The sequence below is a fragment of the Chiloscyllium plagiosum genome, chromosome 4, assembly GCF_004010195.1.
Source record: "Chiloscyllium plagiosum isolate BGI_BamShark_2017 chromosome 4, ASM401019v2, whole genome shotgun sequence".
In the NCBI taxonomy this organism is placed as follows: Eukaryota; Metazoa; Chordata; class Chondrichthyes; order Orectolobiformes; family Hemiscylliidae; genus Chiloscyllium; species Chiloscyllium plagiosum.
Genome location: NC_057713.1, coordinates 40041272 through 40068780, shown reverse-complemented (window position 1 = coordinate 40068780; position 27509 = coordinate 40041272). Strand labels below are relative to the sequence as shown.

Sequence of the window (27509 nt, the reverse complement as noted above, 5' to 3'; positions counted from 1 at the left end):
GGTTTTCTTTCTCAACGTGTTTTCACTTTTTTGTGTTTGGACTGAGCCGCTGTGAGTCATGATAATGAGCTGTTTCTGTATGAATAGTACTGGTCCGTTGTGGATGTCTAGGATTTGTAAAGAGTGAACACGTGTGTGTGTGTGTGTGTGTGTGTGTGTGTCTGTGTGTGTGCTGGAAGCAGTGATACGCAGACAACAAGCAACATGAATTCGACTGGGACAACACTACTATCATAGGTCAAGCCAGACAGAGAACAGCCAGGGAATTCCTAGAGGCATGGCATTCATCCACAAACTCCATCAACAAACACATCGACCTGGACCCAATATACCAACCACGACAGCGGACAGCTGAAACTGACAACCGGAAGCGGCAGGGACAGACCACTATAAACACCGGAGGAAACATCAAAGAAGCGCTTCGCAGGAGGCTTCCAAGCACTGATGTCGCCTAGCCAGGGGACAAAACGTTTGCAACAAAAACTTCCAGCTCGGCGAACAGAACCACAACAACGAGCACCCGAGCTACAAATCTTCGCACAAACTTATTCATATGTGTATTTCCAGCAGAAATCCCTTGGTAGTGATCAAGAGTGGAAATCAAGATAACTTTTACCCCTCATTTTCCTTAATTTGGACACCAACCCTGCTATTGTGTTCTGCCATCCAAGCAAAGAAACTGCTTAACAGCAGAGGTTGTCTTGGATTTTTTGAATTGGATACTCGCTGAACTTACTGACTGGTTATCCTCACATTTGACTTTAGAGAGTACCAATAAGTGAGATAAGCGTGACTTCATCCTCACTAGTCTATATGTTATAGATGCATTTGACCGTCATGCTAATGGTAAGCATGACAACTACCTTTTGAATCTTGTCACATTAAGGATACCCTTCATTTTCCTATGTGACATTACACAGTGCTACATCGCATAGATATCAAATGAATCTAACCGCTCAAAACTGGGCATGCATGAGGTGCTGTGGGCCATCAGCTGTAGCAGAATTGCATTCAACACAATCTGTAGCCTCACATACATCCCTCACTTTGCCATTGCTATCGTCTGACGGAATCAATCATTGTTCCATGAAATGTACAGGAGGGCATACCAGGAGCAGTAATAGGCATACCTAAAAATGAATTGTCAGCCTGGTAAAATTACCAAATAGGATTATTTGCATGGCAAACAGCAAAAGGCAGCATGCAACAAACAGCTAAGATACTCACCACCAGTGGATTAAATCTAAACTCTACAGTTCTGCCTCATCCATTTGTGAATGGTGATGGACAATTAAACAACTAAATAGAGGAAGTGATATCAAATAACCCCATCATAAATGATGGGAAGCCGACCTCATTATTGCAAAACAGAAGGCTGAAGCATTGGAAACTGTATCCAGCCAGATGTGCCATGTGAATGATTTATCTCAACATCCAAGGATGTCCCCAGCATTTCAGTTACCACAGTTCAGCCATTCATTTCACACCATGTAAAGAAATAGCTGAAGGCACTGGATATCACAAAGACTGTGGGCACTGACAACATTCTGACCATAGTACTGAAAACGTCTGCTCAAGAATTAGCTGTGTCATTGACCAGGCTGTTCCAGTTCAGCTACCACATTGGAATCTACCTGACATGTGCAAACTTGCCCAGGAATGTCCTGTGCCTTCTCAGTCTGCTCTTAAGTTATAAGCAAATTGATAGAACATTCTATTAAGTGAAACTTACTGATTAGTAAATTGCTGACTCACGTTTTATTTGGTTCCCCCAGAGGAACACCACTTTGACCTCATTGCAACCTTCGTCCAAACATAGACAAAACATCTAAACTACAGAGATGAGATAAAAATGACCACACTTGACCTCAAGGCATTAATTGTCTGGGTGGGCATCAAGGTTAGCAGCACTGAATTTGATGAGAATCAGTGCAGGAATTTGAAATCCTATCTAGCAGTGAACAAGATATTGGCGGCACGGTGGCACAGTGGTTAGCACTGCTGCCTCACGGCGCCTGAGACCCAGGTTCAATTCCCGCCTCAGGAGACTGACTGTGTGGAGTTTGCACATTCTCCCCGTGTCTGCGTGGGTTTCCTCCGGGTGCTCCGGTTTCCTCCCACAGTCCAAAGATGTGCAGGTTAGGTGAATTGGCCATGCTAAATTGCCCGTAGTGTTAGGTAAGGGGTAAATGCATGGGTGGGTTGTGCTTCAGCGGGTCGGTGTGGACTTGTTGGGCCGAATGGCCTGTTTCCACACAAATGTAATCTAATCTAATCTAAGATGCTTGTGGTTGTTGGAAATCAATCGTCTCATTCATTTTCAGCAGCTTCAGCAACAACTGTAAGGTCAAAAGTGAGAGCATTGGCTGATTCATCAGTGTTTAATACAATTCAGTAACATTCACAACTCCTCAAATATTGAAGCAATTCATGTACGTGTGCAGTCAAGATCAATGTGCAGATATTATGGTTTGAACTGATAAATCATAAGTAACATTAGCTCTCCTCAGGTGTCAGGCTATGATCAAAACCCATCAAACACCGATTTGGGCACAAGTCAGGACTGTGTTAGGATATCCAGCCCCTACCTGATAATAAGTGAGGCTGAGCAACATTGGTAACCTGCAACATTCACTGCCTTCACCATAGAAGTACAGTGACAGCATTTCCAAGATGCACTGCAGCAACTCACCAAGATTCTTTCAACAGCATTTTCCAAACTTTCACCTTTTCTAGCTGAAAAAGACAACAGCAGCAGATGTATGGGAATACTGCTACATGCATGTTTCTGTTCTCGCTACTCATCATCCTCTTTTTTTTTTTCTTTACTGTCACTGGGACAAAATACTGCAAATCATTTCCTATCAGTACTGTTGTATCTAACCAGCAATATATCTGTGTATTTTCAGTATTTTCTGTCATTACTATAACAAGTGCATGCAGTGGATCAATTAACTCAGTTGATGGATGGATGGTATGTGATACAGAGTGATGCCAACACTGTAGGTTCAGTTACCACACTGAGATCACCATGAAGGTCCAAGCTTTCTCAATCTCACCCTTGGTCTAAGACTTCTAAACTCAGCACCAGGAATTTCTCTCTAATTAGACAGCAGCTCTTTGGTCCCCTGGAACTATGGCAACTTTACCTTTACATTATCATGCTGTGAATTACTACACTGCACATATTTCGGATTCATCTGCTTCAACACCACTTGTTGTTTTGCAAAAAAAAAAATTGAACAGAACTTTATCCATTTATATTTCTTGTCAGACCAAAATGTGTTGTTTTTTGTGTATGGGTTAGCTAGAACTTAACATTAGAACATAAGAAATGGGAGCATTCAGTCAAACCTGCTTTGTCATTGAGTTGGATTATAGCTGATCTTGGGCTTTGACTGAACTTTTTCCTCTTGCTTTTCATTCCTTTGACTCCCTAAATCAAAGATGGATTAATCTCGGTTCAGTATGCTGACAGATCCAAAACATTCAGGGGTTAAGAATCTCAAGGCGAAATGAGAAGAAACTTCCCCTCAAGTCAGTGATAAATAATCAGCTCTTTTTGCCAAAAGTATACTTCATGTTTTAAAATCCCAAGCCAAAGAAAAGTGAAAAACGATCCCACTTACCCTGGGCAACAAGAAACGCCAGTTCCAAATTCAAAGTTTTCCGGTCATGCTGCAAATACTATTGCTACTTGCTACTAGGACATAGAACATAGAAGAATACAGCGCAGTACAGGCCCTTTGGCCCTCGATGTTGCGCTGATCCAAGCCCACCTAACCTACACTAGCCCACTATCCTCCATATGCCTATCCAATGCCCGCTTAAATGCCCATAAAGAGGGAGAGTCCACCACTGCTACTGGCAGTGCATTCCATGAACTCACGACTCGCTGAGTAAAGAACCTACCCCTAACATCTGTCCTATACCTACCACCCAAAGGGGATAATGTTAATTTTCTGTTTCATTTCCCCTTGTGTTAACATTTTAACTTCAGCCTCTTTTATTTTCCACATTAATGATGAGAGGGATAAAACAAGCATTGATGGTTGGTAATAAGTTGATAGAAACTGTAGTGGGAAGTAGAAAGGCTGGTGAGTAAATGCTAGAATTTGGGCAAGTAGAAAGATAGTGCTTTAAACATGAAAACCACAAAACTTGACAGGATAAAAGCTTGTGAATATTACAGTCACAAAATTGCTTCTGCGGTATTATCACTTAGTGTGAATAAGCAGTGAACAAACAAGAAGTGTTGAAATATTTGGTTCGTTTTTCCAGTTCATTTACCCAGTGGGTAAATTGTCATTGTAATGTGACAAATTAAATGTGTACAAAACATGTCAGCTGGAAAACAAATATACAACCTATTAGATTTAAAACAATTAAAATGGAATGATAACTGAACAGAAGGAGACATTTGGCTTTTTATGTCTGTGACAGCTCTCTGCAAGAGCAATTCAGCTCATCTTATCCCTGCTTTTTCCCTATATCCTTGCAATTGTTCTTTCCAAACGCAATCATCAAATTCCACTTTGAAAGTTACAATCAAATCCATATCCATCACTTTATCTGAGAGTGTATTCCAGATCCTTAACAAACAGTTGTCCTCATGAATTTTTTTAGTCTTTTACCAAACGCCTTCAATCATTGCCTCTGGTTCTTGAATTTTCTACCAAAGGAAACCATTTCTCCCTATCTACTCTGTCCAGATCCCTTGTGATTTTGAAAACTTCAATCAAATCACTTCTTGACCTACACTAGGGCAAATACTGACTTTTACAATCTATCCAAGTCCTTTTGATACCTCCACAGTCTACGTCCATTGACCAGACACTGAACTGGACAAGCCATATAAATAATGTGACTACAAGAGCAGGTCAGAGGCTGGGAATTCAGTGCTCAGGTCCTAAGTCCCCAATGCCTGTCTACCATCTATCTGGTACAAGTCAGAAGTGTGATGGAATACTGTTCGCTTGTCTAAATAGGTTCAGCTCCAGCAATATTGAAGAAGCTTGAAACCATCCAGGACAAAACAGCCTACTTGATTAGCATGACATCTAATCCTTTCACCATTCACTCCCTTCATCACCAGCATAAATGACAACAGTGTGCACTTTCTACAAGATGCACAACATTAATATAGGAAGGCATCTTTGACAGCACCTGTCAAAGATGCCTTCCCAACATTACCTGTGACCTTTATAATCAAGAAGATCAAGTGCAGCAGATACACAGAAACATCACCAATGCAACTTCCCTTTCAAGCCACACACCACCATTATTTGGGACTAAATTTCTGTTTCTTCACTTTTTCTGGGTGAAAATATTAGAACTGAACAACACTGGGTATGCCTACACCCTAAGGACTGCAATGGATCAAGAAGGCAGCTTGCTACCACTTAGGAACATAGGAAGAGGAGTAAGACATTCAGCCCCTTGAGCATGTTCTACCATTCAATGAGATCATGGCTGCCTTTGGGCCTTAGCCCTTAATAAACTTCTGTTAAGCAAAGTTATTTATCTTAGATTTTAATTTAAGAATGAATCTAGCAAATATTGCCATTTGAGGAACATAGTTCTAAACCTCTACCACCCTTTGTATGCAGAAATGCTTCCCAACATTACTCCTAAATAGTTTGACCCCAATTTTTACATCAGTAATTCTCAAATCCCCAACTAGTGGAAATAATTTATCTTCATCAGACATGACTTTTCCTTTTAATATCTTGAATATTTTAATCAGATCACCTTGTAACCTTCTAAATTCTAGAGAAAACAGGCCTAATCTGTATAATCTCCTTATAACCCCTGAAATCCAGGTATCATTCTTGGAAATCTATGTTGTGCTTCCTCCAAGGTTGGAATATCCTTCCTAAGGTGTGGTAGCTAGATCTGCTCACCAAGTGGGGTCTAACCAGGGTTTTATATAACTGCAGTATAACTTCTGCATCCTTGTACTCCAGTCCTTTAGATGTAAAGGCAAGCATTCCATCAACTTTCTTGATTATTTTCTGCACTTGTTTATAGCATTTTAAAAATCTATGACCCTGCTCCCCCCAAAAAAAAAGTCTGTTTAGACATCAATAGTATTTAACTTCATAGCATCTACAAAGTACCCTGATCTACCTTTTTTCAGTCCAAAATAGATAACCTCACATTTACATACTTTGAACACCAACTGCCACAGATTTTCCCATTTAATTAGTCAATAACTCTTTGTAATTTTGTGCTATGATCTGCATTGTCTACAATGCCACCTAACTTTGTGTCATCAGCAAGTTTGGATTTATGACTTCTTGTGCTTTTATCCAAGTCATTAATAAATAATGTGAATAATTGAGGTCCTAACACAGATCAACTGGACACATCCTGCCAATTCAAATATTGGCCATTATCCTTATTTTCTGTCACCTGCTACTCAACCAATTTCTCAGTCATGTCAGTAATTATGCATCCAGGGCAATAAGATATAGGTAATAAGTGTTGGCCTAGTTACTGATACCCAGATCCCATGAGCAAATGTTTTCAAAATCCCTCATTCCAGCAACCATTCCTTTTTAATCTTTTCCGCATCCTCTATAATGCTTTAATGTTCTTAAAGTATAGTGTTCAGCATTGGGCACAATATTTCACTTGAGGCTAAATCAGCATCTTTTATATTTTTGCCATAATTTCCTTATATATGTCGTCTATTTTTAAAGTCTAGAATTATTTGTGATCCATGAATCACTTTCTTAACCTGCCCTACTAATCATTTGTGTACATATATATATATATATGCCCAGATCCCTGTGTTCCATCTTGCCTTTTAGAATCATATCTTTTACTTAATGTTGCCTCTCCTCATCCTATCAAATTGTATCATTTTGCCCATCATTACATTTTATTTGCCACATGACCATACAGACCACACTAGCCTGTTTTATGACATCTTGAAATCCATCACAATCCTGTTTGCAATTTACAATACAGTTTTGTGCAATCTACAAATTTTGAAATGGTGTTATGAATGTCCGAGACATGGATATTACTATAAATGTGCATTAAGTAAAATAGTAGTCCTTATACTGACCCTGGAAAATTCCACAGTATTCCAGCCTTAAAAAAAGTGTTCATTATTAATTTGTCACTCACCCAACTTTGTATCCATGCTGTGATTGTTGCTTTTACAGCAAGAGCTTTAATATTTTGTCAAATTCTTCAATATTTTAGCCAGATCAAAATGTAATTGGTTTTCGCACCAATTTAGAAAATTTAGCACCAATGTAGAAGTTGCTTTTACAAAACTCACAATCTTGTGCATGTATTTAAGTTGCAGTAGAACTTACGGAAAATTTAAATGAGCAAACAGTTGTCTTTTTTAATAATTTTTGTGAAATTCTGTTGTCATCTAATAGGCAGTAAGAAAGTACAAGCTGACTAAGAGATGGTTTCTGCGTATTATTGAGGAACGGGTAAATATACTTTATTTAAATATGTTGAAGCTAATATTATCCAAGACTGACCTTAGATAGTAACAGACCATTAGTTAGGCCCCTCCAGGTTTGATTACATCTGTTTTGATATGCCCATACACAGAGATCCTTTCTGCTTGCAGATAATCACAGCTGATGATGAAGAGACTAGCCCTATTTTGGCATCAAGATTGCATGGTGCCTTGGGCACTACTTTCCAGGTTGCTGATGAGGCAAATGCTTTTGAATATGGAGGTTTAGGAGGTCCAATATATTGACCAGTGAAGATAGGCTTGCGGTAGATAGTAGTAGAGAATCCATTAGCAGAATGCACAACTAGCACATTCAAAAAAAAGGGACCTTGCTAACTTAATTTCAAACAAGAATTTGAGTGCATGATGGAGGCCATTCGTGCTATCCTGAAGGATAATGGCTAAACCATTCAGAACATCTCGCTATATATTAAGTAAGTTCATAAATGGGCCAAAAGGTAGCAGTTTCAGAGCTGAAAAGTGCCCAGTATACCTAAAGTTCCCTTAGAAGGGAAAGGTGTATTTAAAATGTAATGAACCACGAAAAATGAAGATAGTTGTTTTACGTTACTACTATACAGATGGGATGCTGCCAACAAGTCCAAAAAGCATTCTGCCTACTGCATAAGTGAGTAATGCGGTATATGAATTTCATTGTCAGTGAAATGCCAGGTATGTCAGCAACAATCCCAACAATTGGTGGATCCATTGTATGTCCCATTGGCTGTTTACAAAGAGGACTATCTGTATTCACCCTTGAAAACATGAAAACTTGACATTAGACATGATTCCTTGATTGAACAATACTTATTGAACAGTATTGAGCATGCTAAGAAATGCACGAACTATCAGTTTGATGTTATCAGTCAGGTTCCCAATGTGAATGACCTACATATTTTCAAATGCAAAACCCCATTCTATCCAAACAAAAATAAAATGTCCAGGCATTATGCCTCTTTCAATTAAACAAAACATTAGGGGCAACTGTTTCCTATTCCATTCTACATGGCAACCAGTCAGAATATACTTACCAAACAATCTAATTTTTTTTCTAATATAGTATAATTTTTTTTGATATTCTGAAAGTTACAAGTTTGTATTACCAAGTGACAGAGCATAAAATAGTTTAGCAAAGCAATTTCCTTGTCACTGCAAATGGCTGATGCACCAAACTCACGAAGACTGACTGTAGAAACATATGGCACCAATATGCATCTTATATACATTAGAAAAATGTTTTAAACTATAGCATTTTGCAGCAATGTACTTTTCATTAAGACCAGCCAGAATTAACCAACTTATGTCTATGCTAATATAATGAATTCCAGGAAAGGAATTTGAATGAAAAAGCATTTAAAAATATCCAAGAGCTGGAAGCTTACGCGGAAAACGCTCAGTCATCATTCATCTATCTCGTATTGGAAGTTTTAGGTAAGATTTATTTTCATAAATCATATTTTATTTTTAATTGAAGAGTTGTTTCTTAAACTGAAACAGTCTAGATTGAATAGTTTGACTTTTCAGATATTTTCCCATCAACACAAAATTGTCTTTTGTAACCTGATGAGATTTAGTTAGCTGAAGTGCTCCATCTATATAAGCGCTAATAAGATTTTGACAGCATACAATGTACAGTGTTGGGTTCCACATTTTGTGTTCAGCACATGTTCAATAAAATTGTACATGTTGAGAAGAAAAACAAGAACAAAAATGAGGCTGCATTTTTGTTCAAGTATAGGAGGTTGAGAAATTTCATAGAAGCATATCAGTTATCAGAGGGTGAAATGACAATCCAAAATGGACTGTTCCCACTGATTGAAGGCTCTACAATATGTAGACATAGTTGATTAAACACAATATTTAAACAAGAAGATAAATGTTTTCAACAAAGGGTATGAAGCAGTGGATTGCACCATGAGTTCATCAATTCAAAGTAGACATAATGTCAAAATTTGAAGATTAGGCTAAACACAAGATTAGGTGTTCCAGATTATACTGTGGCAACAAGAGCAGGTTATAGGCGAGGAGTTCTGCAGAAAGTAACTCAACTCTTGATTCCCATAATGTCCACCATCTACAAGCCAGGAATGAATTAATTTTGACTTGCCCACATGAGTGCAATTCCAGCAACAGTTAAGAAGTTCAACACCATCCAGGACAAAAGAGCCTGCTTAATTGGCCCCTCATCCACCTCCGAATATTCACTCTGTCCACTGTTGATGTATAGTGGCAGCAATGTGTAGCAGCTACAAAATGAACTGCAGCCACTCATTATAGCTTATTCAAGATCAATTTCTAACCCCATGGACTGCAATGGGTCAAGAAGGCACTCTGTCTTCTTTCAAAGACGGTTAGGGGTGTTTATAAATTTTATATCTGCCTTGATTATGTTGACACACAATTAGCTAGCGACACTCATGTCCTGTGAAAGAATGAAAAATAGGTAGATAGTTGAATGTAAAGGGAGTAAAAGAATATTTTTAGAGCATATGTGTCTGGAATTGTGTTTACTGTTTCTGCGGAGGATGGATATTGATATGAAAACAACAAATTGCTGGAGATCACAGTGGGGCATGCAGCATCCATAGAGAGAGACAGCAAGCTAACATTTTGAGTCCGGATGACTCTTTAGAGCTGGAGAGGTTAGAGTCGGTGAGAGGAGCAGAGAAACTGAGACGGCCGATGTCATGTTGGCAGTTTTCAATGAAGAGATCGGGGGCGTGTGAGAGGCCAGACGAGGGCATCCAAGTGGAGGGTGAATACTGGAGGTGGGTGCGAGGGGAGGATTCCTGCCCAAAGAAGTGAGTCAGGAGACGGAAGCAGCAGAGAAACAGTTCAACATTATGATGAGGCCGAAATTCATTAAGTTGGGAAGTGTACGGATATGAAGTTGAGTCCTTTGCTGAGAATAGTAGAGATATCGAAAACATGGCAAGGGCTGGGTTTGGGGTTAGTGCCCTCAAGGGGACAAAGTGATGGCATCTGAGGGCTGGGAAGGGTGTGGGTGCTAAGGAACTGTCTGCGGGAGGGATGTTAGAGTCGTTAAGTTGCTAGAGCTTGCATGCTTTGATGTCTGAAAGAAAGAGGAAAATGTCTTGTTGAGGTAAAGGATGAAGTGAAGCTGGGCAATGCTACTGGAGTTGAAATGTTAGCTTGGTCTCTCTCCATGGATGCTGTTTGACCTGTTGTGATCTCCAGCAATTGTTTCCAGTACAGGTGTAGATGTTTCCAAGCAACATCCACAGTAATTTGCTTCTGAATATTGATATGGATAGTTTGGCTGCAAAGTCTCTGATACAATTTTGATGTAATCCTTTTCACTGTCTTCACTGTCTTTCCATCAACAATCAGGCTGACTCAGACCATCCTTTGTTCAAAATGTTCTTTCCCTCCTCAAAAGTATATGTCTTGGTCCCTTTTTCAACTCGTATTGTAACCCTTATCTATGGCTTTGTCACTCCAGAGTTGGACATTTGAACTTGATTTGTTGATCTTCATCACCTGCCTTACATAAATCCTAGGTCAGCCAACTGTTTTGGTGTTGATTGCTTTATTTGAAGTATTTTGAAAAAAATGTAACCATCTCGAATAACTCTTCATCTCAACAATTTTCAATGTTAATTTTGTATATTTTGAGGAATATAACAATTTTATTTGAAAATGAGGCAATCGTCATTATTAGGAATGTAGTAAAATCGAACTTAGCTGTAGGCTTTGAGAAAGATGGCCAGATTTCCAGCATTGAGATTGTTTAGGACCAATGATCAAACATCCATGTCATATTTCAATATGCTATTTCTGTTATGATGCTAGATGAGAATGATTAACATCTCCATTTAAGAGGAGAGTAAAAATTAATGTAGAGTGAAGTAAACTTGAAGTGGTCTGGTTTTCCAGTGTGGAGATCCGTTGGACTTCATCCTGTGAATAAACCTACTAACAAAGAATTGTATCTTACTTTGTATTTCAACATCTCTGCCTTGGATCAATTTCGCATAAGGCACTTCACAGCATTGTAATCATACACAAGTCAATGACAATCCATAAAAGATATCAGTAGGGAGCATTAATACCTTGATCAGACAGCTCAGCTTTAAGGATCATTTGAAAGTGAACGAGCGTTAAAGAGGTAATTCTCAAGTGTAGGATGAAAATAGTTGAAAGCACAGCTAATAATGATGAGATAGAAAGTGTCAGTTCACAAGGAGCCAGAATGGGAGGTGAATTGAATTGTAGATCTGCACAAAATTACAAGGCTAGGCAAGGTCATGACCAACAAGGGATTTGAGCACAAAGATTAAAATTTTGAGTCATTGGGAAATTTTGCTAATTTTAGTCAAAATTAAATTGTTTTCCATTGAACACATGCTGATTGCTAAGCAGGATGTGGTATTGGATAGGATACGGTAGCAGAGTTTTGCATGAATTGATATTAAAAGTGATTGGAAAGCTGGCTTGAAGAGTAATAGAAAATGCAGATCTGGGGGTGACTAAAATATGGATGAGACATTCGTCTGAGAAAGTCATGCAGTGTAATTCACTATTTCTTTTATGTTCTGCTTGCACTTGGGTATATAATTGTCCATTATAATCTTTTTAACCTGTAATCCAAATTACTGTCTCTTATTAATATGTCGTTGTTATTTTTAATAGGTGTAAAGGATATCCACGCAGATCATGCAGCAAGTCATATTGGAAAAGCTCAAGGAATTGTGACATGTCTACGTTCAACACCTTATCATTGTATGCGACGGAAGGTTTACCTTCCACTGGACATCTGTGTACTGGTAATTTCAAATGATACATTTCACTCTTTGAAAAGTATTCACCACTGAAGTATGTTGCGAAAACTGATTAGGTGAAGAATGTAACATTGAACACCCATGGAGCAGACTGAGCAGCAACTAGTAAATCAAAGTTTTGGAACAAAACTAGGCAGGATGCTGTAGAAATCAAGTGTACTGGGAGACAGTACATGAGTGATGCTTGGCATAGATGTGTCTGATGGATGTGTGAAATTTTGTGTGGGAAAAGACTCCTCCATGCAAAAGCAATATTTTACATTCGTATTGTGCTTTTATGATATGTGTGTCCCAAACTGTTTTGCACTTGAAGTGCAGTCACTGTTTGTAATACAGGAAATGTAACACTCAATTTGTGCACTACTTCCCACAAACAACAATATGACAATGACGAGATAATCATTTTGTAGTATTGATTGTGGGATAAGTATTCACTAGGACACTGAGGATAAATCCCCTGCTGATCTTCAGAGCAGTGCCAAGGGTTCTTATTGCAGACAGGGCCTCCGTTTAATGTCTCATTAGAAAATAGATCTCTGATGTTCAGACTTCTTTCTCAGTACTACACTGAATTGTCAGCCTTGATTTTGTGCTCACGTCGTGGAGTGGGAGTTGAAGCCACAACCGTGCCAAGGATGCTATTGACTGAGCTGAGGCTGACATTTGAGTTCTGGATTAATCTAATTTTAGTAAAGAATAGGAAACTGCTGACAAGTTAATTCAATAAATCAATTCTGGGCATGATTAGGTTTTTTGCTGCTTAGAAAGATGATTGGAGACAAAAAAAACTGCGGATGCTGGAATCCAACGTAGACATAGACACGCAGGAGGCGGGAAGAAAACATTACTTAAATGCCCCAAACTCACCACTCTTTGTTTTGATGTCTCATTCTCTCTGTAACTTACAATAGTATAAACCTGAATTGTTTGGATTGGCATTTTCTTTCCACAGAAATTTTATATCTGCCTTGGTTATGTTGACACACAGACTAACACCTTCATTCCACCAATATGTGTGTGGTTAGTCCTCGCTAAACCAGGCTTGATCTGATATTGAAAAAAAACTTGTAAATGGCAATAATCTAGAAATGAATGTTGAAAATTTCAAGTGATGGGGTTAAATGACTATTTACCTTTGCAACTCGTTCCATGGTAACATTGTCCTTGGGAAATATTGTTGATATGGTCTGAGAAGCTAGTGTTCTTTGTAGTTCTGTGTGGATGACTACCTCATGTTTTGTCATTGCTTGAGGGGGAAAGAGGAAAAGATGCATGTGGACAATGGTATAATGGCCTTATAGGCTTGGTATTGCTTTGGTATAAAATCTGCTTTGTTTTATATTATATCCGTTTGGTAGTTATCTGTTATTTTACAGTTCTGTTTTTCTAGGTGAGAGGTGGTTACTTCTTTGGTGTAAAAATGTGTGGCGTTGAGATGTGGAGGGGGAGGGGAGGGTATCCATTGTTAACTTGCAGGAGTGTAAACAACATGTTTTTTTTCCATTGCCTGGGTTTGGGGCACGGCCTTAAGGAAGGTGCCAGGCCGGCTGTAAGATTGGGAGTGAATACCCACTATGGGCAAGGGGGGAAATCTCTGGAGATTTGTGGTTTTTGTGTTTATTTGTGCAAGTTAGGAGTAGTGGTTAGTTTCTTAGTTTTAGTAGTATTTGTAGGAACAGTTTTTAGATTTGATACTACGGCACACATTGCATGAGCTTCTTCCACTCGGGGAACCACGGGCTGGAGTGTGCATTCATCGCTAGCAATCTGTTCAGGTGGTGCACCTGATATAAAAGGGTAACCATTCCCCCATTAAAACAAAAAAGGTGCTTTCAAATCTTAAGGGAAAGGTTGACATTGCTCTGTTGCAAGAGACACCTTTAACCGATAGGGAACATCTGAAGTTACAGCAGGAGGGATATGATAGGGTATTCTTCTCCTCCTTCAACTCCAAAAGCAGAGGAATGGCCATAATGGTACGAAGGAACCTCCCAGTTCAGGTGATAGATCAAAGCAAGGATAAGTATGGACGGTTCATCGTTCTCAAGGCTCTGGTACACTGAGAAGCTTTTGGCCTCCAGAATGTTTACTGTCCCCCGGCACACCCTCTCAAATTTTTAGTTGACACTTTCTCTAAATTAATGGCTGTTGAGATGCACCATACGATTTAGGAGGAGACCTTAATCATCTCATGGACCCTGGGGTAGACAGGATGCCAAGGGGTCTGTCGGATGCACCTCTGCAGTCTAGACAGTTAGTGGACATGTGCATGGAATTGGGGCTAATGGATGTGTGGAGGTGAGTCCACTTTAATGGGAGAGATTTTACCTTTTACTCCAACTTGCAGAAGTGCTACACAAGAATTGATGTGTTCTTTATTCTGTCAGTTTGTTTGGACTTGGTGTTGGCCTGCAGGATTGGGAACATAACTATTGCGGACCATGCGGCAGTATTTTTGGCTGTTAAGACCAAGGGTAGTGGAATGGACACACAGCACTGGCACCTGGATCATTTCTATTGAGGGATGGCAACTTTGTACAGTACGTTACAAGGAGGCTCAGAGCTTTTTGGAACATCAGTTAGGGTACGGCCAGTAATCCATTAATGCTTTGGGAGACCACCAAGGTGCATTTAAGCAGTCTGATTATTTCATACTCAACAACAAGAAAAAGGCAGAGAGGAGAACAGCAGCTGATGCGTGAGGCCCAGCTGAAGGCAGCCGAGTCGGCATATTATACCAGACCATCTGTGGTTAAGTTACAGCGGGTCACGGCTCTCCGGGCTGCTCGGGACTCGATGCTCAAAAGGGTCTTTTTTGCAAAGCAAAGGCTGTTTGAATATGGGGATAAGCCAGGTAGATACTTCACTTACCTGGCTAGGAAGAAAAGTGCTCTGCAGTCTAATGTGTCTTTTAGGAAAAGACCTGGCAACATCACTTGTGAGCTAAAAAAAAGTTTAATGCCAGATTTCAGGAATTCTATGCAGAGTTATACCGTTTGGAGGGTTGTTGGGATGGCGTAGCCAGAGTAGAATCTTTTTTTTGAAAACCTGGATTTCCCTGGTATAAATGCTGATCAGGTCTCCCTTTTAAATGCACTGCTGACAGTACAGGAGACGCAAGAAGTGGTAAGGCAGCACCAAGGTGGTAAGGCAACCGGTCCAGACGGGTTCCCGAGTAACTTTTACAAGGAATTTATACATACGTTAGCTGAACCACTCCTGGAGATGTATAGTCATTGGCATAGCCAGGACTTCCTTCTGTCCTCTCTTAGGTCAATATCTCCCTTATTTTAAAGAAAGGGAAAGACCCTGAGGATTGAGAGTTGTATAGACTTATCTCGTTATCGAAGTTAAAAATCACACAACACCAGGTTATAGACCAACAGGTTTAATTGGAAGCACCTAGCTTTCGGAGCGACGCTCCTTCATCAGGTGATTGGCAATTGAAAGCTAGTGTGCTTCCAATTAAACCTGTTGGACTATAACCTGGTGTTGTATGATTTTTAACTTTGTACACCCCAGTCCAACACCGGCATCTCCAAATCATGACTCGTTATTGAATATAGACTTCAAAAATCTTATCAAAAGTGCTGGCTGTGAAGTTGGAAAAGATGTTGCCCGTTATTATAAAAGAGGACCACACAGGTTTTATCAAGGGCCGCAGCTCTTGCAATAATATCAGGACGGTATTGAATAAAGTGCAAGTACGTCAGCAGAGATTCATTCCAGGCTTGGTGGTCTTCCTGGATGCAGAAAAGGCTTTTGATTGGGTGGAATGATTGTATCTCTTTGATGTTCTAGATCGCTTTGGTCTAATGGGGGCCTTTGCCAGGTGAGTGGCAGTATCATATAGAGAGACCCCAAGTTGGTGGTTATCACAAATGGTGTCAAATTGAGCAATTTTAGTGTGGGGAGAGGCAGCTGACAGGGATATCCTCTCTCGCCACTGCTATTTACCTTGGTAACTGGGCCATTGGTGGAGGCCATCTGAAAGAACCCTGAAATAGTGGCACGAAAGTGGGAATTAGGGAACACAAAGTTAGTCTTTATGTGGATGATGTCCTTCTGTTTTTGGCTAACCCAGAAAAGTCCATACCCTGGCTAATACAAAATATTAAACTACTTGGCAATTTTCGGCATACAGGAAAAATATTGCAAATTCGGAAGTCACGTCCATGGGGGAATTGGTGGAAGTACCGAAGCTGGAGGACGGAATGGAGTTTCCTTTTAGGTGGTCACAGAAAGGTTTTCTCTATCTTCCGTCACCTCAGAGTTAACTTGGTACAATTGTTTGAGAGAATAAAGCAGGACTTGCAGCAGTGGAAGGGGCTACCCATAACATGACTAGGCTGTATAGCCTTGATTAAAATTGATGTTCTTCGGTTATTATATCCTATGAGGATGCTCCTGTTGTTACCCAAACAGGTGTTGCGGAGGTTGCCAGTTTGCTTGGATCATTTATCTGGTACAATAGGTGCCCCCTAATTAAATTTACTGAGCTACAACTTCCGTGGGATATGAGGGGATGGGGTGGACCTCCCTGATCTGAAGCGATACCAAATAGGCGCTCTGCTGTCATATGTGGGTGAATGGGTGCGTAAGGACTCTAGGTCGATATGGCTTGATGCTGAGGCCTAGCAGGCAAAATGTCCCCTAATCAACTTACTGCTTACGGACAAGAAGAGATCTGTGGCTGAGCACTGAGAGCCCGATTTATCATAAATACAGTGAAAGCATGGAGGATAATGCAGCAGGATGAAGGCAATTTGCTTAAGACTTCGCCGTTCACCCCATTAGTGGGAGTCACAAGATTTAGACCGGGGTCAATGGACTCCAGCTTTAGAGCATGGGAGGGAAAAATCTCCTGTTTGGGAGATTTTTCAAGGCAGAGGTCTTAACGTCTATCAAATAATTAAGTCAGAAATACAGGATTCTTAATACTTCCAGGGTAGGGATTATATACAGAAGAAGACCACACTCTTGGCTCAGCCCTACTGATCAGATATAGAAAGAAGAGTGTTCCGATGTGAGGGCACTCTCTCGGTTATATCATTTGCAGTGAGGGAGCACCTTGGGGGATATGGAGAGTATGGAGAGACTCCATAGGATCTGGAATAAGGAGGTAGGGGAAGAATACTCCTCGGAAACAAGGAAGGATATAGGGGAATGTAAAGAAAATTTAAATATGCAATAAAGCACAAGCTATGCAATTGATATCCTTCACCGGGCCCATGTGGCTCCAGAGAGGTTAGCAAAGTTTAAGAAAGGATCTTCTCTGAAGTGTCCCAAATGTAAAATCAGCATAAGCACCTTCACACATTGCTTTTGACCCTCCTACAAGGTTCGTGGATACTGGGGTGCCATAGACAATGAGCTGGAGAAGGTTCTAGGAATTGAAGTTAAGGAGGATCCGATATCCCTTCTTTTGGAACTACTGCATCTGCCCTCTCTGGGAGCACAGGAAGAGGTTATTTAACATTCTTACACACTGTGTGAGGAAGAACATTCTAATGAATTGGATATTAGAAAAACCTCCAAGTCTTGTGGGTTTGCACGGACTTGTGATGGAGCAAGATTATCTGACAAGTATGGTACGCCATGGAACAGAGCAATTTTATAAAACATGGTGGCCCTTTCTAAATTATGTAGACATGGACCTATCGGCGGTACTGTTTAGGGCCTTTATATAGCCACAAGGGCCGTATATGGTGGTCCGGGGAGCCAAGTAAATATGGGTATAATAACTTTGCTCCCATGGATGGGAGCTTCGGTGGAGGTGCAGTGAGTGGAGTAATAATTTGAGTTTATTTTAATCTGGGTTAAGTAAATATGAGACATTGTATCTTGAAGAGTAGTAGGTAGTTTATTGCAAACATTGCTGTAATATAATGTGATATTATTTCTAATTTTCTGTACTTTTGTACTTTTATAAGTTTTCATTTTTTTGTAAAAGAATAAAAATTGTTAAATAAATATATATATTTTTTTAAAAAGTCAACCATGTTGCTGTGGGTCTGGAGTCACGTGTAGGCCAGACCAGGTAATGATGGCAGATTTTTTTTCCGTAAAGGGCATTAGTGAACCAGATGGGTTTTTCAAACAATTGACAGTGGATTGATTGTTATCAGTAGATTCTTAATTCCAGATTTTTTTTCCCCCTTTTGAATCCAGTTCCACCATTTGCCATGGCAGGATTTGAACCCAGGTCCCCAGAACATTATCTGGGTCTTTAGATTAACAGTCCAAGCAATAATACCACGAGGCCATTGCCTCCCCATCTGTGCAGTACAGTTGAAGTTTTAGCCCAAATACTTGTTCAGTCATTTGTTGTTTGATTATAACACTAGATGGCAGCAATATTAAATAAATTCGAGCAAATTACATTAGATGTGTGAAAAGCAGAACATTTAAGTCTGTTTTCGCTGTGCAGAAGTTTAAAGTTTCTCTCTATAATACAATTTTCTTTGAAGAAATTAATCTACTTTTGAATGGCCTAAAATATGTGACCAAATGCCAGGGAGAATTAAAAAAACGGTGAGACTGTTGTCACCACCATTGTTATACAGGATCGTTTCATGAGTTTAGCCAAGGTGACCTCATTGATATGACATGGTAGAAACCAGACTGCAGACATTTGAATAGGGAGCTTCAGGATATATGGGCATAAAGTTAGAAAGTCAAAATGTAGGACTTGGGCCAGAGGAAATGGGACATTAAAAGAGGATAGACTAAAGGAGGCCAATGTTGCTAAAATGATGATGCTACTTTTAAATGAAAGTATGATGGTTCTGACATAACCAAAACAAGAGATGTTTTCCCAGGGCAGAAATGGCTATCACAAGATGGTTGGAGGAAGGTTTAGGGGAGATGTCAGAAGTAGGTTCTTTACACAGAAAATGGTGGGCGCAAGGAATGCACTGCTGGCAGGGGTCGTAGAGTCAGATACATTAGGGACATTTAAGCGACTCTTGGATAGGCACATGGAAGATAATACAAGGAAGGACATGTAGGTTAGTCTGATCTTAGAGTAAGATAAAAGGCCGGCACAACATCGCATGCCGAAGGGCCTGTGCTGTGCTGTACTGTTCTGTGTTCTCTGGGGACTGACAGCATCTGTTTATCTTTGCAGCTATTTATGGCATGTTACAGTTGCTGACATTTATCATCCTTGAATAGCTGATGGTGAGTTGTCCAATTGAAATTATAATCTACGTGGAGTAGATACACTTGTATTGCCATTAGGTAGGGCTTTTCATGACTATCAATCAACCACAGTGAAAAAAACTGTTCTATTTCTAAGTCAGGAATGATCCATGACTTGGAGGGGAGGTTTCAGGTGGTAGTGTTCCTATGTTCCTGCTGCTCTTGTCCTTCTTGGTGGTTGAGCTTGCAAATTTAGAATGAACAGGTGAAGAAGCCTTGGTGAAATACAAAATCTTTGTTCTTAATGGTCAATACAGCAGTCTCTGTGCACAGGTGGCAGAGGTGATGCCAATTGAGTGGGTTGCTTTGTTCTGCATGTGTCAAACATTGAGTTTTATTGAAGCTTACTCAACAAGGCAAATGTATCATATTTTATCACACTCTTGACCTGTGCTTTGGAAATGCTGGAAAGACTATAGGAATCTGGAAATGAGATACTCACCTCAGAGTACACAGTCCACGACCTGTTCTTGTTGACATAATTTTGAAATGGCATTCTCTTCTTGGACAGTGATAGACCTTGCCATTTATCAGCCTAAGCCTGAATATGATGCACACCTTGCTATATGTAATTAGGATCAGGAATTGAGTGGGTTAGAATTTAGGGAACTGGAAATAAGAGAAGTAAAGACAAACTGCATAGTGAGCGACCAGTGAAGAAATGGTTGGAGTGAGAGAACAAAGAGTTGATAACTCTTAGAAGAGAAAACATTCTCAGGTTTCTTTGCATTTGCTATTGGAGGCAGGAGAAAGGTTTTTGAGGAGACAGTTACTCATTTGGAAGAGGAGATTAGTCTTGCCCGTCAGTGTTATCTAGGCTACATATGTATGTGAAACATGGGAATTGTGAAAACTATGCGTGGGTTTCCTCCCACAGTCCAAAGATGTGCAGGTTAGGTGAACTGGCTGTGCTAAATTGCCCATAGTGTTAAGTGTATTGGGGGAAGGACATTCTGGCCATTGAGGGAGTGCAGCGTAGGTTCATGAGGTGAATTCCTGGAATGGTGGGACTATCATATGTTGAAAGATTGGAGTGACTGGGCTTGTATACACTTGAGTTTAGAAGGATGAGAGGGATTCTGGTTGAAACGTATAAGATTATTAAAGGAGTGAACACTCTGGAGGCAGGAAGCATGTTTCCGCTGATGGGTGAATCCAGAACCAGAGGACACAGTTTAAAAATAAGGGGTAGGCCATTTAGGACAGAGTTGAGGAGAAACTTCTTCACCCAGAGAATAGTGGGTGTATGGAATGCTCTGCCCCAGAAGGCAGTGGAGGCCAAGTCTCTGGATACTTTCAAGAAAGAGATGCATAGAGCTTTTAAAGATAGTGGAATCAAGGGTTATGGGTTTCAGGTAGGAACAGGATACTGATTGTGGATGATCAGCCATGATCCTAATGAATGGTGGTGCTGGCTCAAAGGGCCAAATGGCTTATTCGTGTACCTATTGTCTATTATGTATTAGTCAGAGGGTAATGGGTGTGGGTGGATTACTCTTTGGAGGGTCGGTGTGGACTTCTTGGGCTGAAGGGCCTGTTTCCACACTGTAGGGAATCTAATCTAAAAGAGAGATATGAAAAATTATACTATAAATTCAGAATGTGGAAATGTACACCTCTTACCTGTGAGTAGCACAGTATTACTACTCTGTAACTTGATATTCTGTGCTATGAGTTAATGATTCATTCTGTAGTTTGACTTCATTTGAAGTGAGTTGCATTGGTTGAAGTTAATTTACTGTGTTTTTATCGTTTTTAGCATGGTGTGTCACAAGAAGATTTTATTCGAGCAAATCATGGAAAAAACGTGAGGGATGTCATTTTTGATGTAGCAAGTCAGGCACATGTTCATCTTGAGCATGTACGTATTTCTGCTTTCAACAGAATTAGCAATATGTCTGTGGCCTCGTTTTTTTCTCCATCTCTGATTCTGATGTAATATTACCACCTGAATCTTTCTGGCTCTGTCACCTGACTCCTATATTTCCCCCACTCCGGTTTGACCACCACCATTTTTTTTCCTTCCTCCTACTCCCCTCTGCTGTTTTCTTTCCATACCTTTATTACTCATTTGTTTTCATGAATCTAATTGTTATTACCAGATGAAGTGTGCAACCTATTATGTTTTTCCCTAGGCCCGATCATTCTGTGGAAATGTTCCTTCAAAGGCCTACCCAGCATTTTTGCAAACGGTAAGCTTCTATTCTATTCTCGCTTTGTTTTTTGAAACGTTGCATTGTTTTATTTTTAACCCTTGTTGAACTTGTTTACTTGTAGGTTGTTCTTGATGACTATTTGGACAGAATCCGTAAAGTTGATTTCGATGTGTTTCATCCTAGTCTGCAGAAGAGAAATACAATGCTTCCTTTCTACTTGTATATACGTTCTTGGAGGAAAATCTATTAAAAGTCAATCAGGGTTACAATAGCAAAGTTTAATAATAGTGCTTGATTCTTTAAAAAGTAAATATTATATAAGATTGATAAGGACAGTGTTCTGTCCTTTTTATCCTTCATGAACTGGGCTCAAATTTAGAGCGGACTGACGGTTTGGAAGTCAATTCAATGACAACTTGATGGGTCCCACAAGAAAGGATTTGGGATAGACAGTCATTTCTATTGAAACAGCATAAAATGGCTTGCAGTTCAGCACCAATGTGCATATTTGCTATAGAAGGTTGTCGAAGATTTTTGACTAAGAAATGTTGAAAATACTTAATATTTTACCAAAATTGCATCTCATCTGGAAGTACATTGATGATAGAGGTAGAGGAACATGTTCCACTCTTTGGTGTTAATGTTCCATTCTCCACCTGTTAGCTTTAAAATCTATGACACAAACACAAAGCCTTAAGGTTTTTTTTACAGTTCTGTTTAAAGCAAATAATAGTAACTTTAAATAACATTTTTTAATGTGGTTTGATATTATAAGGCACTTCACAAGAGTGTTACAAAATTTGACATGAGTCACATAATGCAATATTAGGGTAGATGACCAAAAGCTTGATGCAAGAACTAGATTTTACAAGAATATCTTAAAAGATATTTGGAGAGGTATAAAGTGGGATTTTCAAAGCTTTGGAGCTTGGCAGTTGAATACACAGCCAGCAGTGATTGAAGAATTAAAATTGGAAATGCGCAAGAGGCCAGAATTAGAGGCATGCAGATGTCTTGGGAGTTGGAGGTGTTGTGGAGTTGACGAAAATTTTAGAACTAAGGTGGTGACATGCTGGGATTTGAAAACAACAATATGAGCCTTAATGTGTAAATGTTGCTTAATCTGGAGTTCATATGGGTCACTAGGATCAGGATGATGGTGAATGGGATGCATTGGGAGCTAAGGACACAAGCAGCAGAGTTTTTGATTTCTTCAAGTTTTCAAAAATAGGACATGGGAGGCTGACTTAAGGTACGTTGGAAGAGTCAAGTCGAGATGTAACAAAGGCATGAATAAGGGTTTTAGCATCAATTAAGATGAGGTGGGGGACAGAGTTGAATGATGTTGCTGAAGGGAAAATCAGCATTCTTGATGGTGGCAGGGAAATGTGATTGGAAGCTCACTTCATGGTTCACAAATAACAGAAATTTGTGAATTATTTATTCAACCACCTGTATTTACTTTTCTGTCTTCCTTTCAAGTGAGTTCTTCCAGCTAAAACTAATCACTGAGTTTCCATGAATTGTGTTTATCTGGAGGTCTTCAAGGAGGCTATTAAAATTATGCTGTTTTTATTTTGGGTATAAGACCACTAATAGGAAAGTTCTAGAAGCTTTTGAATGTAACCTTTTCAACTTTCTAAAAAACTGACTACTGTACACTGATATAACTACCAGCTGGTTCTGCATAGTTTTCTCAAGTTATTGTCATTTAAAAGAGCAATGCTCAGATGGTGGAGTGCACTGATTTTAAAATCTTAATTTTGTAGTACATTCAGTTGTTTAATTAAACTGTGAAAGTTACTATACTTAAGAATATAAAGGAATACTTGTCAAACTAAAGCATCTTTTAGAATCATGGTCATGGAACTGACGACAGCCATTCAGCTCATCACATACACACTGGTCAAAAGTTCTAAAGTGCTGTTCAGCCATCCTGGTTTATATAGATTTTATAGCCCATGTATAGTCTTATTACAATGCAACAAGACAAAGTTAAAAATCACACGACATTAGGTTATTTGAAAATCTGGTAGGAAAGTAAATCTGCCATAATTACCCGGTCTCACCTGCAGCTGACCCCAGATCCACAACAATGTGGTTGAGCTTTGACTTCTTCAACTTTGAAACACTGCTTTAGTGTTCTAACCAAACACATCTGGTCTGGAACTTTCATATTAAAATCCCTACACTCAGGGAGCCTATTTCCTAACACTTCTCATCTATCCCCTTTCTTCAGGAGAAACTGGTTCACACTAAACTCTGTGAACTGAACAATAAGCTTTCCAAATAATAAGTATTTCCCCAAGTAAATTTTAAAAAGTGACCAATCCTTCTAAACTGAAAGCAAACAAATGTTCCTTAATATTTACTCTGACAGCTCATTAAACCCTGTCACTGCAAACAAATCCCTCTTATCATTCTGGGAAATCACTGGTTCAAAGAACATCATGACTCCAGACATACTTACAAATTAACCATAAAATCTCCTCATAGTCACAGAACAAAACTCTCATTCCAAGAGTTTGAAGTAAAAATTTTAAAGCAAAAGATCAATCTATAAATATATGTAAATCATACATGTTCCAGAACACTGATAGTGTCTGTCCAATGAAAGATATTTCAGAGACGTGGTGATGCATGTATTAAGGATTAGTTTATTGCTAGTTATCTGAATGGATAGACTAATTTGGGGTTTACCATTTTGGCAAACTGGTTCAGATGTGCTAATTTGAGATTGGTTAAATTACTGTTTTGGTGATAATAAAATGGTATTGTTTTCTTTCTCCTGATATATGCTTTTTTCCTTTCAATAAAATTATGTTTCTTTCTTATTTCCTTTTATATTATCACTTCTATTACTTACATTATAAGTGTGATAAAATTATTGTATTCAATGATTGTTGCTTTAACACGTTATCTCGTATTGTCACTCATTTCTGTTCCATCCACAGTGCCATTCCAGAAGTAAGTGAGGCTTCACAGAGATAAAACTGTTGCAAACTTGCTGAAGCCAAAATCAACTAGCCAATCAGCATCTTATCGATCTCATGTTGTGTCTATACTTATTAACTGTTGTGTCATAATCTGCAGCAGTGAATGTGATTTAAATAAATTTCAGTAAGGCATTAAAGAATGCTCTGCTTGGTAGACTGGTTTGCAAGGTTAGATCACGTGGAATACCAGGAGAACGAGCTATTTGGATACAGAACTGGCTCAAAGGTAGGAGACGGAGGGTGGTGGTAGAGGGTTGTTTTTCAGACTGGAGGCCTGTTACCAGTAGTGTGCTGCAAAGATTGGTGCTGGGTCTACTATTTTTTGTCATTTATATAATTGATTTGGATATGAACGTAGGAGGTGTGGTTGATAAGTTTGCAAATGACACCAAAATTGGAGGTTTAGTGGACAGCAAAGAAGATTACCTCAGAGTAAAAAAACATCTTGATCAAATGGGCTGATGAGCTAAGCAGTGGTAGATGGAGTTTAGACAAATGTGAGATGCTGCAGTTTGGAAAGGCAAATGAGAGCAGGACTTATACACTTAACGCTAAAGTCCTGTGAAGTGTTGCTGAACAAAGAGATCTTTGCAGTTTCATAGTTCCTTTAAAGTGGAGTGGCAGGTAGATAGAATAGTGAAGAAGGTATTTGGTATGCTTGCCTTTATTAGATAGAGCACTGAGAATAGGAGTTGGGAGGTCATGTTGAGGCTGTACAAGACATTGGTTAGGCCATTTTTGGAATACTGCATTCAGTTCTCGTCTCCCTGCCATAGGAAGGATGTTGTGAAACTTGAAAAGGTTCAGAAAATATTTACAAGGATGTTGCCTGGGTTAGAGGGTTTGAGCTAGCAAGAGGCTGAATACACTAGGGCTATTTTCCCTTGAGCATCGGAGACTGAGGGGTGTCATAGCCAAATTACTTTCCCAAGGGTAGCGGAGTCCAAAACTGGAGGCATAGGTTTAGGGTGAGTGGGAAAGATCTAAAAGGAACCTAAATGGCAACTTTTTTCAAAAGAGGGTGATGCGTGTATGGAATGAGCTGCCAGAGGAAGTAGTGGAGGCTGGTACAATTACAACATTTAAAGGGCATCTGGATGGGTAAATGAATGGGAAGGGTTTAGGGGGATATGGGCCAAATGTTGGAAAATGGTTCTAGATTAATTTAGGATATCTGGTCAGCATAGATGATTTGGATTGAAGGGTATGTTTCCATACCATGCAGCTCTACGACTCTGTGACACTATGACACAACAACAAAGGGGTCTTCAAGGGAAAAAAAATCCTGACGAGAACTATAGCCATCCTGTAAGAAAATGGTGGAAGAGCTGAGCATTCCAGAGCACAAGATAAGGCTGAAGTATTCACAGCAATCTTCAGCCAGACGTGTTGAGTGGAAAATCCATTTTGGCATGCTCCAGTGGTCCGTAAGATTACAGATACTAGTCTTCAGCCAATTCAATTCATTTGTGATATCAGGATATTGCAAAGGCTAGGGCCCTGACAACATTCTAGCAATAGTATTGAAGACTTGTGTTCCTGAACTTTCAGCTCTCCTAGCCAAGCTCTTCCAATACAGTTATAATACTGGCATGCAGCCACCTGGACATAAAAAGCAGGATAAATTCAACCCATCCAATTATTGCTTAATCAGTCTACTCTCAATCATAAATAAAGTGATGGAAGGTGTCTTCAACAGTGCTATCAAACGACACCTGCTCAGCAATAACCTGCTCAGTGAGACACAGTTTGGGTTCTGCCAGGGCCACTCAGCTCCTGCCCTCATTACAACCTTGGCACAAATATGGATAAAGGAATTTCATTTTAGAGGTGAGATGAGAGTGACAACCTGCGAGATAAAGGCTGCATTCGACCAAGTGTGGCATCAAGGAGCCCTAGCAAAACTGGAATCCATGGATATCAAGGGAAATGTTCCACAGGTTGGTGTTATACTGGCATGTAGGAAGATAGTCATGGTTGTTGGAGGTCTGTCGTCTCAGCTCCAGGACATCTCTGAAGGAGTTCTTCAGGGTAGCATCCTAGGCCCAACTATCCTCAGCTGCTTTATCAATGATCTTTCTTCCATCGTAAGGTCAGAAGTGGAGATGTTCACTGAGGATTGGACATGTTCAGCACCATTTGTGACTCCTCAGATACTGAAGCAATCCATGCTCAAATGCAACAATATCCAGGCTTCGGCTGACAAGTGGCAAGTAACGTGCCACACAAATGCCAGGCAATGACCATCACTAATGAGAGACAATCTAACCACCACCCCTTGACATCCAATGGTGTTACCATCACTGAATTCTCCATTATCAACATCTTGTGGGGGGAAGGGGGGGTGATGTTTACCATTGATCAGAAACTCGGTTGGACTCTCCACACAAACACAGTTGCTACAAGAACAGGTCAGAGGCTGGGAATACTGCGGAGATTTACTTACTTCCTGACTCCCCAGAATCTGTCGACAAGTAAGGAGTATAATGGAATACTCCACACGTTTCTGGATGAGTGTGACTCCAACAATACTCAACAAGCTTGATATCATCCAGGATGAAACCGCCCACGTGATTGGCAATATATCCACAAGCATCCACTCCTTCCAGCACTGACACTCAGTAGCAGCAGTGTGTCCTTTCTACTGGATGCTCTGCAGAAATTCACCGAAGATGCTCAGTCAGCACCTTCCAAACCTATGACTACTTCCATCTAGAAGGACAAGGGCAGCAAATACATGGAAACACCACCACCTGTAAGTTCCCCTCCAAGCCACTCACCATCCAGTCTTAGAAATCTGTCAAAATCTCATCACTGTCGCCTGACCAAATTCCTAGAGTTCCCTCCCAAAGGGCATAGTATG

At 39.9% G+C, this 27509-nt stretch overlaps 1 protein-coding gene across 3 annotated transcripts in view; it reads left to right on the top strand.

The window, feature by feature from the left end:
• ndufaf6 (NADH:ubiquinone oxidoreductase complex assembly factor 6) overlaps nt 1-24776 on the top strand; it is a 32672-nt gene extending 7896 nt beyond the window's left edge. For 2 of the 3 annotated variants that reach the window (XM_043688031.1, XM_043688033.1), the window contains exons 4-9: nt 7401-7457; nt 8818-8920; nt 12143-12276; nt 21254-21355; nt 21630-21686; nt 21772-24484. In XM_043688031.1, coding sequence (XP_043543966.1) covers nt 7401-7457; nt 8818-8920; nt 12143-12276; nt 21254-21355; nt 21630-21686; nt 21772-21900 — 582 coding nt within the window. In that variant the 3' untranslated portion in view covers nt 21901-24484. Of the gene's footprint in view, nt 1-7400; nt 7458-8817; nt 8921-12142; nt 12277-21253; nt 21356-21629; nt 21687-21771; nt 24485-24604 lie in introns of those variants that run through there. The other variant, XM_043688032.1, reaches the window with a different exon arrangement.
• Nucleotides 24777-27509: the final 2733 nt, after the last annotated feature.